The sequence below is a fragment of the Bubalus bubalis genome, chromosome 2 (genome assembly GCF_019923935.1).
Source record: "Bubalus bubalis isolate 160015118507 breed Murrah chromosome 2, NDDB_SH_1, whole genome shotgun sequence".
In the NCBI taxonomy this organism is placed as follows: Eukaryota; Metazoa; Chordata; class Mammalia; order Artiodactyla; family Bovidae; genus Bubalus; species Bubalus bubalis.
In genome coordinates, this window is record NC_059158.1 from 136,862,604 (window position 1) to 136,882,512 (window position 19,909).

The window sequence follows — 19,909 nt, forward strand, 5'->3', positions numbered from 1 at the left end:
GCCCCTCAGTCTACACATCAATTGTTTGTCATAACCTTGCTCAAGGTCTCCTGAGGGAAGAGGGACTCCACAGGCCAAGCTACTTAGGATACTTCACTTCTTCCCTTTCTGGTTATGTTATTCAGCTTTAATGAAATGAATCTTCTCAAAACAAGTGGTCAAAATATATTCCTGCAAGGACACTACAGATAAAGTTAATAATGCAATCATAAGCAGACAAGAAAATGAAGAGATACTTCAGATTCTCTTAGAATAAGTTATTTGCTAGGCCCTTTATAAGACACATCTGATAAGAAATCAGACCAAATAATTAAAAATTAAAAGAAAATTGTATGGAATATGGATTCCTAGCCACTACTAAAATATGGAAAATACCCAAAACTATGGGAAATATCAGAGAGATCTAAATTCTTCAGTATACAGCAGTATATGGCAGCATAAAATGCTTAGGTGAAAAATTCATTCTTGAACACTTCATAATTATTTATATACCAACACTGACATTACACTCTCTAAAGTTAATTCAATAGACAGAATCCTCATTAATTCTAAAATTCAAAATAAAATATAAGAAAACCACTTGAGAAAGCATACGTAAAGCACTTCCCAGTGCCTAGACATAAGAGAATAGCAGGCTGCCTGTGGAAGTACCTACTGAAACAAGGCAGCCTGACTTCCATTCAGACTCTGCCTAACTAGTTGCCTGAGCTGGGACAAAACATGCTTCTGTTTCTTCTACTGTAACATAGTGATACATAACAAAAAATGACAGCTCTAACTTCACTGGCTTGCTGTAAGAATTAAATCAGGTAAGTCACATAAAGTACTGAGTACAACAGATGTTATAAGGATCAAAGCAGATCACCTGTAGTATTTAATACAGTGTTTGATACACAGTAAATATTCAATAAATATTAGCTATTATTATAATGAGTCAACAAATATTAATTCCAAATCTAGCCAACATCCAGCCTTTCTGAATTTGGGGGCTGCTTGTTAAACTCTGATTATGAAGTCAACTTTAAAAGTCTTTGCTAAATTAAAATTCATTTTTAGAAACACTATTTTATATATATATATATATATATATATATATATATATATATAAACGCACACAACATATTCTTAAGTGGAAAAAAGATTATAATACCATACACTTAATAGATCATGATTTTGTTTCTGAAAGTATACATACATAAAAAATAAAATAATTTCAAAATAGAGGAATATGTCATAAAAGTAACCACTGTTTACAAATGATTTCTATTTTCTATACGTTCTAAATCTAACACAATAAATAGATGTTACGTTTATACCAGGAAAAGTATCCTAAGGGTTTGTTTATTTCAGTAACAAGATCAAACAAACACTGTGACTGTCAGCCAATCACACTGTCTCTACCTCTTAGTTTGACCAGCTGACCAGTGTCTTTTGTAGAACTGCCATTTTTCCCACAAAAAAGGGAAAACTCTTTACCATAATTTACCATAGCTTTCCCAAGATGAAGCTATGGTAAACGGAAAATGAAGAGGAGTTAAAAGGAGGAGAAGAAGCGATAACACAAGAAGCAGAAGTTAGCAGAAACTGGAAGCGTAACTGGAAAGCAGTGAGGAGCAGCAGACTAACAGACCCTTTGTTAAACCAAGGCACCCAGAGCAGTGACTACAGAGAAGAAAAAATATCTCTGTAATCAGAGAAGCCACTTATATCATTATTGTCTTGAAAGGTAAACTCAGATATATTTCTACCCTTCCTCTCTATTGAAAAGTTTGCCCCTTGAAGGAACTCAACTAAGAAATTCAGAAATTTGGAGTATTCATGTTTTTTGCTTATGTGCTTGTATATATGTTGTGCATCTGTGAGTGGATATGATAATAGTACTTTAGTACAGTTACACTGTCATATAAATCTATGTACTATATACTACTTATATCTACATTTGTCTTTTACAGCTTTCTAAAGCACAGTTTAGAAATTAGTAAGGAAGTCGAGAATATCATTTAAAAAACTCCCATAACACAATAAAGTTAACGTGTAGATTAAAATCAAACTACATGGTTTACCTTTCATTCACGCAAGTTTACCTTTTTATTCTCCTTGGGTAACTTCACTGCATGTGCTTTTCAAATAAATGAATATATAAATTATTTCAATCCTATCTGCCCATCAGACTGTTTTGCAGAAAACTTCTATTTTCTGTGCCACTGGCAACGAAAGTACATTCAATTTCACTATACTCTATAAACATTGTATTGTCATTTGTTTACTGAATGCTGTTTAATTCATTTTGGGGTATCTGTGTGAGGCTACACATTATAAGTTTTCTGAAAATATATAAATATATACTATGTTCCTCTAATATTTTATTAACAGGAATCTTTACAAGTTCTTGTTATACTTTAATCATTTTTGTTCTTGACATTTCAAGCGACCTTACCCCCCAATTCAAATAGGTACTATAAACTTACTTCAATTTTTTAAAGAGTATACTTACTATTCCAATATCAAAATGATTTCACTTGTATTTTCATAGACTTCATGAAGATTAATCACGTGGGGACAAGATTTTGTCAATTCAAGTACTGCAATTTCATGTAGAATCTCTGCTCGACAGTCCTGTCCTCTTCTTCTCTTTTTTAGAAACTTTGCAGCATATTCTTGTCCAGTAGATTTTGATATACATTGTCTAACCACAGCAAATTTTCCTCTGGGGGAAAAGTAAGAACAAAAGTTAGTATAACACAGATACTGTTATAACTTTATCAATCCTTCAAACATCCATGCCATTAGGAATTTACCTTTGCTCTCTTAATCTAATCAAATACTACATGTACTTTTATAAAATTTATAGTATCATCAGACTAAAATACAAATGGCAAATGTAATATAAGACATAATTATATTTATTCTTCACCATCATATCATTAACATGATACATTACTATTGTAGGGAGAGATCTCATTTGCCCACCAATTCCATGCCATACTCTTGATATGAATTATTTTGTTTAAGTATGATAACAATCCTATAGAGTAAATATTATTCTGTCTGGCAGACTCCAGAGAAGATATGTATCTTGGTCTATTTCCCTCTGCTAAAAATTTTAGCTTTCCTTCAAACAAAAAAAAATTAAATGCAAAAATGGGTATTCATCTTATTTACTTCTCTTAGTGTAAACATTTTGCCTTTCAACATCACTTCTGACAACCTTTGAAGCTTTCTATCACAATTTGTCAGTTGTTTTACCAGAGTATCTATTAGTATTGCTCAGTAGTCCACAAAGCTTGTAACAGATATCAAAAGTGTACATGTTTTATGGGAAGTATCCAAAGACACTTCATGATTAGCTAAGAAAATTCATGGTTATCAAAAGCTATGTACAAACACATTATTAAAGTCATGTTTATCATTTTAGGAATAAACATGTTTTAGCTCTATCCAATAACAGTGCTCAACATTTCAGCCAATTTTTGAAAGACTCTGGCAAACTTATGTAAAGTAAAGACTGTGAAAGTCGCTCAGTAGTGTACAACTCTTTGAGACCCCGTGGACTATACACAGGCCATGGAACTCTAGGCCAGAATACTGGAGTGGGTAGCCTTCCCTTCTCCAGGGGATCTTCCCAACCCAGGGATCGAACTCAGGTCTCCCACATTGCAGGCAGATTCTTTACCAGCTGAGCCACAAGAGAAGCCTGTGTATTCTAAGCCTCTAGTTTTCCCATCTAGTTTCCCAAAGACTCAAGCTATTCTGAGTCAGATTGTTTTAAGAAACTAATAAAAATTATTGACTGCCTACCCAGAAAATGTACACATGCCTTTAAAAAGAAACTTTTACATAAAGTTCCAGAGGGTTTTTAGATTTCAAAGACTATCCATAAAGTTCCTAAGCCTGGTTCATGGGTTCTAAAATTAAGAACTTCTATCCTAGGGCTCAAATGACTTACTGAATACCAACAAATCAGGTATAAATAAAAACCTATTTTTAATATACTTTGGATTTGGGGTAGAAGTCAGGGACAGAATAAATTGCTTATGCATTTTTAACTTCCTATTGTCAAGGGCAGGATGACAAAGATCCCTACTCTTTATATTCTCAATTTCCCCAAAATTGGTGCCAATGAAAAGCACTGACTGGAAATCAAGATGAAAAGGTAAAGCTACTAATGCAAAAAAAAATTTTAAGAAAGTGGTCATGCTATAATTTGATTCTTTTACATATATCAAAATAAATATCAACTCAGAAAATTTGCATGCATAAACTCATTTTTTTGATAGAACTTTTAAGATTTGAGAATGTTTAATTTGTATTTTCTCACCATATGCAAAAGGAATACAAATCAAAGCATTTCAATGAGCTCACAAAAAAACTCAATCAGTCCCTTTGTTTTATATTCAGAGTGTCCATGTTTATAGATTTTATACTGGATAAATTGAGTCAGACTAAGATTAAATGACTCATGAAAGGTCATATATGGAAATGGACTCCCATGACTTAAATTGCAGGATGTGAAATCCTAGCTTTCTATTCTGACCACTACAAAACAATTCCTTCCTTTAAGATAGTTTTTTTTTTTTTTTTTAAAGAAGTAGATTCACTTCTGCCAATTCTTATTTAGATTCAGAAGTGAAAATTTGTCTAAAACAAAAAGGAAATTTTAAGTTTTATGAAGAAATTCACCTTGTAAAACTTAGGAAACAGAAGCTAGTTAGCCAAGAACTCTGTCCATCTGAAATAGTTTACAGTACCAGCTGTAACAATTAAGTTCTGCTGTAATTTTATAATTATATTTACAAGCCAGAATTCTCTCAGAAACAAAGAGCAAAATTAAATAATAACACTTTAACTGTTTCAGGTTTTCTCATGAGGCTTACAAGAATAGCACTTGTTAATGCAGAGCAAAGATGACCAAACAATATTGGAAATTACTTATCTGTCAATGTTTATCACTAAGTAAAAGCCCTATGTGGGCAGAAACCCTATCTGTCCTAATTATTAATCATAAAATCTACACTTCACTAACTAACACATAATAGAAACTGAAATATCTGTTGAATGAATGCGAGAGCTAAGGACCTAGTGCAGTACCATACATTGTGCTCTTCTGTATACTGTACTTAAAGCATTCACATTTTTAAACCTTCTTTGAGACTCAAAATTTTACACACATATTCATGTATGTGTGTCAATCGCTCAGTCGTGTCTGACACTTTGTGATCCCATGGACTGTAACCCACCAGGCTTCTTTGTCCATGGAATTCTCCAGACAAGAATACTAGAGTGGGTAGCCATTCTCTTCTCCAGAGGATCTTTAAATATTTTTACCATAATTATCAGATGACTTAGGGGAAAAAACCAAGTATTTGTTTTCCATTCTAAAATGCTAATTGTCATTTAGAAGTATCCAAAATAATAGTTAGGGCTTCCTGGGTGGCACTAGTGGTAAAATATCTGCCTGCCAATGCAGGAGATGTAAGACGCGGGTTCCATCCCTGGGTCAGGAAGATCCCCTGGAGAAGGAAATGGAAACCCGCTCCAGTGTTCTTGCCTGGAGAATCCCATGGACAGGGAAGCCCGGTGGGCTACACAGTCCATGGTGTTGCACAGAGTCGGACACAACTGAGAGCCTAAGCACACTCATAAAATAATACTTAACACATAATGTCCCTATATGAAATTTAACAGAAACATTTAGGAAATTTTAAAACCTTAACAGTAGTACTTAATGTATAACCTAAAAGGGCAAGGCTAACTAGATTTCCCAGCAGCTAAAAGGTCTGGTTAGTTACTCTTCTACATTCTAGAACAGACAATAAAATGTGAAAGGAGGGGGGAGGGTAAGCCACAAAAGAAGCTGACGTTTATTTCTGCATCTGCCTCACCCTTCTAACCACAAGAAGTCCTATGAAACCTTGATTCAGTTGGGGGAGGGGTGGAAAAAACTTACCCAACATGTTAAAAAACAGGAACAATGCAAAGTTTTTTGAGAACAGTCAAAAATTAACTGCTTTTACATATCTTATTCTAATTTAAAGAAAAATTCTAAAACATTAAACATCTTAAAACTAATTTAAAAACTGATTTATAAAGATAATTTTGTAATCATCACATGCTAGAATTATTGTTTGTATGTTTCAAAATGTATAAGCCTCAGAAGAACCAAGGTTATGATCCTAATTTTCACTTTGCAAAAGTGTGGGATAATATCAAAATTGGTAAAATACTGAACGAATTGAAAGCAAGTTCATGGCAGATGAAAGGTCATGACTTCAATTTATCAAGGTTTATTAACGAGACATATCAATATTTACCAGGTGACTCATTAGGCCGTATCAACTAAAAGAAAAAAGGTCTCTTTCATGAAGTTATTAAAAGATGAAATATCAGGAATCTGAATTTGTTTTCATCAGAGTTTATCATGAGTTTTTGCTCTAAAATGTTATAAACTGAGTCAAGTTTATGATTGTGATTTATGATGGCACCCCATTTACAAAACAATTTCAAATTATTAATATTGTTCCCAAAGTTTATGTTCTCCAAAACCATCAAAGAAAAAAAAATCAGTCTTTCTAGCTCCCACACAGGCTATCTCAATAAAGTTTTGTTGTATTCCGGATGGTAAGATATTAACAATATTGCATCCATTCTAGACTGTTTCATTTTAAGACTGAGGATAAAAAGCTACAAAGTGATCCAGAAGAGGATACATGGATCAAGGAACACTGTCTGGAAATCAGGTCATAAGATGAGCATCTAAGGAAACTGGCAACATTTAGCTACATTCAAATCTCTAAAGAATTTTTACATGGATATTATATGCAGCTACAAAAGGGGAACTATGTATATTAGGTAGAGATTAGCAGAAAACAGAATTCTGTGTCTAAGTGCCCACAAAATGGAACAGACATATTCTGAGGAAGTGAGTTCCCTATTCCTGAGACATTCAAATTGAGGCTGGATAAAAAAACTTGTCAGGAAAATTACAGGAAAAATTGCTGCACTGCATAAAAAATTATATTAGAAGGCCACTGACCATTGAAGTTCTTCCAAAGCAAAGACTCTATGACTATTTAATGAGTAACGAGATACAGTCAACTAAAGAACACTTACTCTTTCCTGTATAATGCAAAGAGAAATAATTACAGACTTAGAACTAAACTATTTCTTGAAAATACCATGAAAGGTTTTAAAAACTATCTTTTCATAAACCATTAAAAGGCCCAAATATTTTGCACACAAAATTAAATAAATAAATATGCCTGGAATTATGAAATAAATATGCTTTCATATTTAGTTCTTAGTCTAATGACATAGATATTATCACCCTTATTTTATAAAAGAAAGACTGCTCCCAGTATCTGACAAGTGAAAAAGCCAGGACTTGCCTTCATCTTTGACATAAAAGACCACCAAGAACAGAATTACTTGCCATGTTTCAGTCAATTTTTGTTTTCACATTGAGATTATCAAAGACAAAAAATCATCCATACTATTTTTCTGTGCATCCATCAACACAAACATGGGCTTTTACTATTTTAACATAAAAATCAAACTAAAGACAGAAAATGATCCCCATCCTCCCTTTGTCAAGCGTTTAAATTTAAAGCTCAAAATGCTGAATACATAACAAATTATTTGGTATATCTTTTGTAATTTTCATGTATATTCAAATGGTAGTGTTAAATTTAGGTCTCATAATCTCAGGTCACTCCTTGGCCTGAAGGAATTTATACCTTCGTTAAACCAAAACGGATCAGTATCAGTGTAAATAAATATACAGGTTTTACTTACAGAACATGCATTGTTTGTCATATGGAATTATACTATCAAATATGAATTAATTCATTTTGTTTAGAAAAGAGGAGGAGAATCTCCACATTTTTTTAGGCTAGCACAATATTCTAAGAATTAGAAAAGCTATTCAAAAAGACTTTATAGCATTCTACTGTTTTATAAATATTAACTTGTTTAAGACTCACAACAACCATATAAAATATATACAATTACCTTCATCCCCACTTTTCAGGTGAGGAAACTACAGTACTGAGAAGAACAGTAATTTGAGATCAAATAGCAAATGGCTAACCCCAAATTTGGATGTGACAGTCCACTATGCTAAGCTGCTTCTTCCTTGGACAGACTCCAGTAAGAGCCCTGACTTTCCACCATGGGCTATGAAGCAAGGTACGATATATCATACATGCTCACTAACCCTCCATGGATTTGATTTCCAGGTCACTTAAGACTAGATCCCTGTATAGTATCAGCAGAGATGAGGACTTTTCTTTCTAATCATTGCTAAATAATAATCAAGTGAGTTTTATAAAAGGATAGACAAATCCTGTGATTTTAAACACACACACATCAAGTTTCCTTACCTTCCCAGTTCTTTAGATGTAAGTGTATAAAAATTATTAAAGTTTTCCACTTTAATTGGAGTTTGAGGAGTGGTAGTTAGCATGCCTGAAATACTTCGGCAATCAAATCTTCTCCTCAACATGATGACTCCCAGACAGACTTCTTCAGTCACTTATTTTTATCTGTTTAAAAAAAGAGAAGATGCAGGGTATAACTTATATGCAATTAAGGGAAAAAAAAGATGTTATCTCAGAGAGGATATGTGTTATATTGTACAGCTCCAAATATAGCTATAAGGTACAACCAAAAAAAAAAAAAAAAATGACGGAAGAAGATTTAAAAGCATATTCTACCCTAAAAGAAGAAAAACAAAGACCAGACACATAAATTGGTATCACCTATGGTACCTGAACTAAGTTACTGAATTTCATTTCAGAATAAAACTACTGAAAATGCCTGTAAGACCTACCAAATTCTTTTAAAAAGTTAAAATTGTAATATAATCATTCGATTTCATTTTAAAACTTTGATTCTTTAAAGTTGTATCTTCATATAACAAGATAATTTAACACAGAAAAACAATTATTCATTGTAAATTTAATTTTACATGAGCAAACAAATATAGTGGTAAATTCACATGTTGTGAGTTATATTACTGACATCTGAGTCACTAAAAGAAACAGACTTGTTTCATGGGTCTTAGATTCAGAACCCAGCACAAAGCCTGCTATGTATGAAGAGCTGTATAATTTTGTCGGATGAGTGAGCACCTACACATAAAGCCCTATTCTGGAGTTCTAATCTGTATCTGAAGCTCATATTTATCTGGAACTTTTATGATATTTACAAGCATTCAGTTTTAATATTAAAACTACTATTTCACATTAATTGAATTCATATCATAATGACAGACTACATATTTTTAGATACTTCCTTCTGCTATGCCTATGTAATAGAAGATCCAGTATTATTCTTCTAGCACACTCCTACAAGAATCCCTAAGCTTTTTTCCTTCTTGTCACATTTTTCCTCCATTTATTTCCTACTTGACATGTTCTATACCTTCCTATATTCAAATGCCACCTATATTCAACTTAGCAAGTGAACAGTTTGATTAGAGGGGAGTGTTTTCAGTTTCCGTATTTCCTTGGTTTTAAGTCGGCATTTTTTTTCTCTCGGCCTTTGGAAAAACAAAGACCTAACTAGTTTTGAGGTACATCTCTAGTGTTCCAAAATTAGCAGAGTACCATTCTGAAAATAACTTTGGACTGAACCACATCTGAGTCTGAATCCCATTTATCCATCATACCAGTTATGAGGCATTTACCTTTGCTGCTGTTCTGAGGTGAATTATGTCCCTCCCTTCAAAATTCCTACCTTAAAGTCCTAATCCCCTAGTACCTCAGAAAGTGACTGTATTAGGAGAAAGGGCCTTTAAATGGGCAATTAAATTAAAATGAAGCCATTAGGGTGGGCCTTAAAGCAATACACCAAGTCAAGTATCTTCATTAAAAAAATGTGATTAGGATACAGAAACAGAGGGGAAGACCAGATGAAGACACAGGGAGAAGGCCATTCACAAGCCAGAGAAAGGCTGCAGAGAAGCCAAGCCTGCTGACACCTTGATCTCAAAATTCTATTCTCCAGAATTGTAAGAAAATTAATTTCAGTTGCTTAAGTCACCCTATCTACAGTATTTTGTTACAGCAGCCTAGCAAAGTAATACAGCTACTTTTAAAAAGAAAGTAGTATTTCAAATGTGTCAGAAGGGATACAAATATAACAAACACTTGGGGGTTTCAATCTTATTATTTTGTTTAAATTAAAAATAAATGATTAATCACAGACAGAGTTGGTCCCTTCTTTTCACCCCGCTAGCCCTGGGTAGGAGAGCTTATCATTTCCTTGCCAACATATGCCCCATTCAGACAGTTTTGTGATTTACTTTGCATTTCTCCTGATTACTAGCGAGGAAAGCTGCAATTCTGCTGCCCCTAAAGTATGGATGAATCATAGAATCTATCTTGCAGTGCTCTAAATAATAAAAATTAAAATACAAACTCATGAAGAATGATACTGGTACAGCGCTAGTCGTGAAAGCACATCATGGAGTTCAATAAACAAATACTGTTAGTACTCTCTGAAAGATCTTCTCCAGTGACAGTCCCTGCCACTGTTGAATAGCTGTACCCTATTTCCATGTACAAAACTCTCACCCCAAGTTAGCTTAAACTAGTTCTTAAAATCTGTCTTTTTTATTCTGTTTTGATGAACTATTTATATACTTTAGTTCTGATGGCACTCAGTTTCACTGTTCACATATTCCTCTCTGAAAAATCAATATGGTTACCAATTTCTATGCTTAGTGTTTTTTTTCTTCAGGTCATTCTTGGGCTTTAAGATTTTTTCCCTAAATTTAAAAGTCTATAGATTTGTATGCTTATGATCATATTTATGTTATTAGCATATATACAGAAAGAGGGGATATACCTGTATCAAAGATACAAATTGGCCTACATTCCCAACACTGCTCCATATCAGGCCTTAGGAATCACAAGCACAAGAACACAGCAAATTCTAAGACGTTCACCTCATCTAGATTCTAGAATCTAAGATGTTTATCTTATGCTGTAATGCATCAGCTAAAAAGCAATCTATTCATAAGAATCTAGTAAAACAGAGATATATTTTATAATTATTTTCTGTTCTCAAGTTTCAAAAGAATCAATATGAATCTTAGATGTTGTCAAAGACATGCTTAATGAAGCATGATTTATAATAGTGGAAAAAAACCAAAAAGCTTTCAGAGTGAATGCATCCAAAAGTTTAACAATAAGGAAATGGTTAAATATACCTAAATAACAGGATATTACATACCTAATAAAAATTGTGCTTTCAAATATTTTAACTCATACAATGAAAAAAGGAAGACAAAACTTTATATATAGTATGTTAATTTTGTTATAAGTATATATGTTTGCTATATATAATTTTCAAATATGTTTTAAATAATATGAAAGCAAATAGATGAAAATACAGGAAACTATGACAATATATTAACAGTGGTTATCTTTGGATTGTGAAATTATGGCAGTATTTATACTCTCCTTTGTTTAAGTTATCTATATCAAGCTAGTATAGACAAAAAACTAACAAATGCCTTTGGCTAAAAAAGATGGCTGTGACTACATGCAGAAATTAACCCATGTGCAACAGTAAAACATATCTCTTTACACATTAAGGGTTTACTTGGCTGAAAGTACATGAGCCATTATTGCTCAGATTTTTTAAGGCCTCAATGTTTTCTCTGCATTGATTTAGAGCAGATGGTGTTCATTATGCAAGTAACAGGTCCATTCTTATGCAAAGACCATACAGGCATTTAGGGTAAATACTAAGCAAGAATCAATACCCTGTTTAATACCACCCAGGAAAAACAATTTTATAAATTCTGAATTAATGTCAGAGTTCTATGTAATAAATAATAATTTGTAACCTTAAGATATATGCCTTTACCATTATATTACTTGTGAAAATTCAAATTCACTTCAGGATCCCTCTAAAAAAAAAAATCCAAAGTGTGATATTTAAATATTATACTAACAGGTATTAAGTTTTATAGTACATACTTAGTTATTAGAAGGAAAATAAAAGCTAGTTTTTTTTAGGACTGGAATAAATTGTGATAATATAAACATGGCCTAATAATCAAGCTACTTAACAGCATTACCTAATACTAGACATTGGAGTATGCTTAGTCTTTTACCCTAACAAATTTTTTCCCCTCACATGTACTGTTGGTCATCACAATGGATGAATGGCCTATAGATATTTGTTTATTTGTATGGCTATAAATGCAGCTGAAAGCAGCCCTGGACAATCAGCAGTTTTTAAAACACATGCTGGTATAAAAATCATTTTTTGAATTGTGTTACATTTCACTCTGGCTCTGAACATGCTGGAAACACCAGCTATGTCCCAGAAAAAAGGAAAAACACATTTCTGAAGGTTTGACTTTAAACTTACCTACAGACTGCTAATACACCTATATTACAAACTGCTTTAGGGATCCATACAGCATGCCATAAGTCATCTCTTCCTTCTATTTGCAGCACTTGCACCAGCTGCCACAGCCTAGATATTTTTCTATTTCCTATCCTTTGGCCAATTTTGGATATAACAGAGCAAGAATGTCACATTTGTCCACCAATCCCTCCACAAACACCATGCTATCCTTTACGTAAGATTTAATTCTTGGGTACATGAAGGTTATCAGTTAATTTTCTGTCTTGCATCTTCCTAAATTTCTCACCAAATTTTCTTTAACTCCAACAAGCAATCATCGACCTTTTCTTGCATTCTACCATAATTCACAGACCTATAACCGATTCTAAATTACCAATAATCTGTGCTAGTTACTCTGCTGCTGCTACTAAGTCACTTCAGTCGTGTCTGACTCTGTGCAACCCCATAGACGGCAGCCCACCAGGCTCCCCTGTCCCTGGGATTCTCCAGGCAAGAACACTGGAGTGGGTTGCCATTTCCTTCTCCAATGCATGAAAGTGAAAAGTCAAAGTGAAGTCGCTCAGTCGTGTCCGACTCTTAGCGACCCCATGGACTGCAGCCTACCAGGCTCCTCTGTGCATGGGATTTTCCAGGCAAGAGTACTGGAGTGGGTTGCCACTGCCTTCTCCAGGGGATCTTTCCAACCCATGGATCGAACTGGTGTCTCCGGCATTGCAGGCAGATTCTTCATCGTCTGAGCCACCAGGGAAGCCCAAATTACCAATGTATCACTTTAAAGAACTTTACTCCATGCTGCTGCTGCTAAGTCGCTTCAGTCGTGTCCAACTCTGTGCGACCCCATAGACGGCAGCCCACCAGGCTCCCCTGTCCCTGGGATTCTCCAGGCAAGAGTACTGGAGTGGGTTGCCATTTCCTTCCCCAATGCATCAAAGTGGAAAGTGAAAGTGAAGTCGCTCAGTCGTGTCTGGCTCTTAGCGATCCCATGGACTGCAGCCTTCCAGGCTCCTCCGTCCATGGGATTTTCCAGGCAAGAGTACTGGAGTGGGGTGCCATTGCCTTGTGCTAAGTTGTTTCAGTCATGTACGACTCTTTGCAACCAGGCTACAGAAGTAGCCCACCAGGCTCTTCTGTCCATAGGATTCTCCAGGCAAGAATACTGGAGAGGGCTGCCATGCCCTCCTCCAGGGGATCTTCCTGACTCAGGAATCGAACTCCTGTTTCTTACATCTCCTGCATTAGCAAGTGGGTTCTTTACCACTAGAGCCACATGGGAAGCCCATAACACTTTATTAGGCTACATTAAAAAAAAAAAAATCTCAAGGGACTTAGTAGGCAAAATGTGTATGTGTGTATGTGTGAGTAGGTACACAATTATAATCAAGCACTAAAAACAGTAAGAGGATAATAGAACAAGGCAAGGTACAATAAAGCTTCCAGTTACACAGTACTGCCAGGAATAATGGAATCTCAAGTTTATTTGCAGAGATTTTTTTCTTCATTAACTCTCATTACAATAATTACAACAAGAATTCAGATGGGATCAGTGAAGGGAGGAAGAGGGAAAATGTTAGGCTTGATCTGGACCTGAGTTTACTAGAAGGGAGAAAGCAAATATGATGTGATCAATAGTAAAACTAAAAAAAAAGAACACCTTATAAACCTCTAAATAGCTCTATTTAAACATGCTCATCGTGATATTCACCTCAAAGTTATCTTATAAAAATATTTCATAAAATCTAACACATCATATGACAATAAATAAAAACATCTAAAAACTAAAATTGTCTGCTTTGATCCCTGCATTAGCTCCCTGGTACCTAGTTCAAGCCCTTACACCAAGACACACAAAACCCTTCATGGCCAGCTTGTATCATTTCCTGCCACACTTGTATCTCATATTTTGCCTCCACATTTCTGTTACACTTTTCTGTCTGAACATCCTTTCTACCTTTCCTTAAATGGTTAACTTTTTATTTAATCTTAACTCAACAAAGATCGTCATCTCCCCCAGGAAGCTTTGCCTAAAACCCACAGGTTGTCTTTAATGCCTGTCCTTTATGCTTCAAATAGGAGGACCCTTGACATACCTCTTTACCTCAACATGTAACATGTTAGACTGCAATTATATTTAGTGTCTAAAGGATAGCAACCATTTGCTTTCATGCCTAAACTCCCAGCATGGTGTCTGGCACCTGGTAGGAATTTTTTAAAATGTCCAATGAACTGAACTTAATATTGAATATTAAGTTAATATTAACTTAATATTTCTTAAGAATTAAGAGATACAGCAAGAAGAATTTTTAGGTACATCTCATGTCTTTGAGGGATTAGCAGAATTTGAGATCCATCTTGAAATTATAATATTGGGGCTTCAAATGCAGCTAATCTCTGCTTAATTCAATATTTGGCTAAATAAAATAAGAAATATTTTGAATTGCTATCAGAGAACTTCAGTTTTAAACAGGACAGCCATGAAGTCTGGAAACATGGATAAAATTATTATATCACGTATTGCAATATAATACCAACAGATCATTTATTTTGCATTTACCTATCTTTCCAGACTAGGTAGCCGCATGTTGTCATAGCCCTACTTCAGCTAAGAACATCAATATTTTAAGAGCTATTTCAATCAGGAAATCCAGATACTTGTCCTGCAAAAGGACTGATAAATTAAGATCCTCATGAAGAAATCTGAAAGGCAATGGAAAGCAAAGCAGGGCACAAGATTACAGGGAAAAAAACTTTTTCTTTCTGCATGAGTATTTACAGCTACCAAGTTTTCCCTATGAAACAGAGGAACTGGAGATTTATTTGTCTAGAATCCATCAAAATAAAGAACTTTCTGCTAGTGTGGCAGAAGGATCCATTTCTAATTAGTCATTGATTAGAAGCAAAGGTATTGGTGTAGGGAAAGGGATGATGATGATTTTCAATTTCACGGAAGAGACCATTCCTTCTACGTATTCTACTAACAGGTTCATCGGTTTGTTTGTTTTTTTTTTAAAGACTGAATAGAAAGTATAATCCAAGAATTTAATCCTTTGAAAAATCACAACAAGAAGCCAGCTAACTGACTCTAGTCTAACCAGTCTAGTAAACACTATCCAAGGGCTAAAGTCCCAGGTAATGACCTTAGACCTGATTCTGTGTCACTTCAGTAAGGCCAGGTGCTGTCTCTTCCACCTTCAGAAGGAGAGTTAAACCCTCTAATTGTGAACCAGGATGAAAAGATGTTGATAACGGAAATATAGTGGGCCAACAAACATACAGTGCTTTTCATTCATCAGATGGAAAATTAAGTTTCTGTTGCAAAATACTGTTTACTTATAGCATCTCTGAAGTACTGTTTATTCAGTAAGTATTACAATGCAAAATGAAATATGATCCTAGGATTAAAGATGAAACTATCATTTCACTGTTAATATTAAAATTTTTAAATGCTAAAAATATTAACTCTTCCCTCTTTTAAAGAAGTTGCAAAGGGTCTAGGACGCCACAACACATGCTGCATATAAATGAAAAGAAACTCACTAGTTTAGATGTTTAGAGTGGTCCTGAAGTTCATGGTTACATGTATTTTGGGGGAAAATGATAAATAAATAAATCAAAAAAATCAAAAGTTCATAAAGCGTGCCCTGACAATTACATTTGTCACAACATATTTATGTAAAAACATGTAACTTAATTCTTACACACATTTGTTAACTGAAATAGTCAAAGAAATCCTTTGATAAAAGTCCGTAGAATACAAAATACTTAAAACCACTGAATTTTGTCATCAAAATTGTAAAAAACTAAAATAACTAAAACATTTAGTTTTCACAAGTGGAAAGTAAGTACATAAATGACTGTTAATGTTTTTGACACAACCAATACCCACAGAACACAAAGAATTCCTAAAAAAACAAACCAACCCAAAATCCTTTAAAAGCAATACATCTAGTAGCACTGTCCTACTTAGCTGCCAATATGCACTGCAATATAGTATACATGCAATTGTAAGACAATTTTAGGATTAAGTGAAAGTGTCAGCAATGGATTTCCTTGATTCCTGCATTTAAAATTGGGTCTCTAAGTAAAAACAGGGAAATTTTGATAAGGAAATTCTCTCTTATAATTATCAAACAGCTTCAAAAACCAAGCATTTAAAACATATTTAAATGTTTACTTAACACTAGTAAAAAAACTCTCAGTGCAAGTTTAAAGATAGAATTGTTTGACTGGAAACATGCCATCAAATGCCTGTATCTTCTTCAGCTTTGCTATTAATATTCTGACACAGTGATCAATTAGTCAAGTCTCAACTGTCCTGAAAACTGATTTTATCTTAAGTGAAAGTTGCTCAGTCGCATTTGACTCTTTGTCACCCCATGGACTACACAGTCCATGGAATTCTCCAGGCCAGGATCCTGGAGCCGTCGCCTTTCCTTTCTCCAGGGGATCTTCCCAACTGAGGGATTGAACCCAGGTCTCCCGCACTGTGGGCAGATTCTTTACCAGCTGAGCTACGAGGGAAGCCCAAGAATACTGGAGTGAGTAGACTATCCCTTTTCCAGGGGATCTTCCCTACCCAGGAATCGAACCAGGGTCTTCTGCATTGCAGGTGGATTCTTTACCAACTGAGCTATGAGGGAAACCAGATTCTATCTTAGAATCCCTTTTCCAGGGGATCTTCCCTACCCAGGGATCGAACCAGGGTCTCCTGCATTGCAGGTGGATTCTTTACCAACTGAGCTATGAGGGAAACCAGATTCTATCTTAGAATCCCTTTTCCAGGGGATCTTCCCTACCCAGGGATCAAACCAGGGTCTCCTGCATTGCAGGTGGATTCTTTACCAACTGAGCTATGAGGGAAGCCAGATTCTATCTTAGCCAACCGGTAATTCAGTTTTCAATGAGCTCAAGAGAATCCACAACTATTCTGTCCACACACAAAAATGAAAGGACTTCGATAACACAATTTTTACTTTTAAAACTTGAATATATTGCCACGTAAATATAGCTCACCTTAATTTCAAGTCCATATTTTAGAAAAGTGATGTAAAATGTATGATAGGTACCTCAAGAATAAAGCAGTTATTAGTAACTTCAGCCATTAAAACAGAAAAAAAAATTAAAAACTGAACATCTGCTCAGAGGAGGATGAAGGGGAAAGAAGAGGAGTTTTAAACTAGGACACTGCTTCTGTGGACCAACTTTTTCAAACACACAGCATTTTATGGGCATGTGGTTTAATATTTGTAAAACAAACACTTTGGAAGTTGCTGAAAACTACTTCTGGACAATTTACTATAAAACCAGTGGTGAATCAATGACAAAGTAGGTTTATCATCTTTTAATAAGATTGTGTGCCCAGGCTCAAAATGCCAGGTTATATATGCTGCCACTCGCCCAGCCATCTCAGTAGACCTCGCGCGTCCTGTGTGTGTGTGTGTCTCAGGGCACACATTCTCAAACTCTTGAGAACCTAAAGGGGCAATCAATGTATCACACATCACTGCATATCATCAGTCCAGAGATGTAAACATTAAACGCTGGCAAAACAATCAGCGAATGTGACACACAGACCTAATATAATTGAAATCTTATCAGTATGTGGCTTTAAAATGTTTTCTTTTCCTTAATTTCCATTTGCAGATTGATGTTGGAAGGCCTCTGTCCCATCACAGCCAGAGGAAGAACTAACATCAGCTACTAGCCGCCCACAGTCTCTTTCAGCTTCGTCTCTAAGGGAATTCAAATGAAGAGCTTTCCCTACATAAAATAGAGAGTTGAGTAAATGTCAAAACCGTAGCCGTCACGCAGTTGTATTACATGGCGTCAAAATAAAACCAGATCGCAGGAAATCACGGAAACAACTGCAACTCGACTTCTCTATTCACTGACTTTAAAAAAATCTGTTCATAAGTAGTAACTGAAAATGTCCCACAAGATGAGCACAAACTTTCTCCCGACGAAAGGCAGCTGTGAGCAGGACGGGTCCATGAGTCCAGATGTGAACACGTTCTGAGCCCCACACCCCAGCTGTGAACGCGGGTGGGACCTGAAGGGACCACGACGACGCGACGTGGAAAGGACGCGAACGAGCCGGTGGCGAAGGGTGTCCCGCGGAATGCGACCCGGGGAGAGACCGGGCCACACACACACACAAACATACACGCACACACACACGGACCCGGCTGAGAAAGGTACTGGGAGGTCCAGCCGCCACCCCGAGCGCCGCACCCAAAGGAACCAGAGAAGCAGGACTCCAGCCGGAATGCGGCAAGGGGTCCGGAGCAGTCGGGCCATCCGGGGACGAAGGTGTCTGAGCCCATCTTCCCCAGGCCGGGGGTCTGAGCCGACCCCGGATCCGCCCACACTGCCGGCATCTCTCCTCGGGACCCCTCCCACCTTCTGGGTCTCCGTTCCACCAGTAAAGGGGGCTGCTTTAGGGGTTTGGAGTCGCAGCCCCGAGCCTACCCGCCAAACCCAGCAGGACTGAGGACGCGCGAGGCGGAAGACACTGACCGCTCGGGCCGCAGCAGGTTCTCCCGGGGCTGCCCCCTCCAAGGGGGCTCCAATCCCGCCCCACACAGGTGGCCACGACAGGACACGTTCTCCAGCTCTAGCCCCTTGAGGTGCCGCGCAGCTCCGAGCGTGGCAGGACCCACTTTTACCCTTCCGGACAACGGCCAACAGTTGTGACCTGACCTCCCCAGCGAGGTGGCTCCCGACTACGGCGGCGAAGACGGTGACGGGAGCGTACAGTTGAGGTTTGAAAACTGCAGCCCCGTTGCGGGGCAGGGCTGTAGGCTAGAACCCACCCCCTGGGTCCCGAGAACCAATCCGAGCGCGCGCGGAGGGCTGGGCTGTCACGTGACGGGAGGGGCGGAGCGCCGGCCTACAGCGCGTGCTGCGGGGCAGGGCTCAGCGGTGAGGGGGTGCGGCAGGCGCCGGCCGTAGGAGGCTAGGCGGAGCTGCACAGCAGGTGGGGCGCTCCAGCAATGACGGCGAGCGAAGAGTGAGGTGGGCAGTAGCCTGACCGCGCAACCGGCTGTAAATCCAACCGAGTGCATCCCGGCCTTCAGGGTGGTCAATCCACGAGGACTGAGTATCTGCAGACTAGGGACCGGGAAGAAGCAAAATCAGTCGCTGCTTCGGACTCATTCCCAAACTTCTGTGCCTGTTTTCAGACTGTTCCCAGTCATCTTCCTTATCACCTGAACACACTTGGCCAGTGGAGACTCCAGTTTGCTGTAACTTGGCAAGCATCAACATCGCTTGGGGATTTATGGAACTTGGGCTCCACCTCTCAAGTCCGCTCCAGCGAATTGAGGTCTTCTGAGGCGTGGCTGAAGTCAGTGTAGCTGCTGCTGCTGCTAAGTCACTTCAGTCGTGTCCGACTCTGTGCGACCCCGTAGACGGCAGCCCACCAGGCTCCCCCGGCCCTGGGATTCTCCAGGCAAGAACACTGGAGTGGGTTGCCATTTCCTTCTCCAGTGCATGAACATGAAAAGTGAAAGTGAAGTCGCTCAGTCGT

General features: G+C 37.1%; 1 protein-coding gene across 2 annotated transcripts in view; it reads right to left on the bottom strand.

The window, feature by feature from the left end:
- The window catches only part of STK17B (serine/threonine kinase 17b), a 30,390-nt gene extending 11,217 nt beyond the window's left edge, over positions 1–19,173 (bottom strand). The window contains exons 1-3 of one of the 2 annotated variants that reach the window (XM_006078131.4): positions 18,898–19,164; positions 8,379–8,540; positions 2,495–2,707 (exon numbers count right to left, since the gene is read on the bottom strand). In XM_006078131.4, the coding sequence (XP_006078193.1) occupies positions 2,495–2,707; positions 8,379–8,500 (335 nt within the window). In that variant the 5' untranslated portion in view covers positions 8,501–8,540; positions 18,898–19,164. Of the gene's footprint in view, positions 1–2,494; positions 2,708–8,378; positions 8,541–18,897 lie in introns of both variants that reach the window. The other variant, XM_044936741.1, reaches the window with a different exon arrangement.
- Between the last annotated feature and the right edge of the window lie 736 nt (positions 19,174–19,909).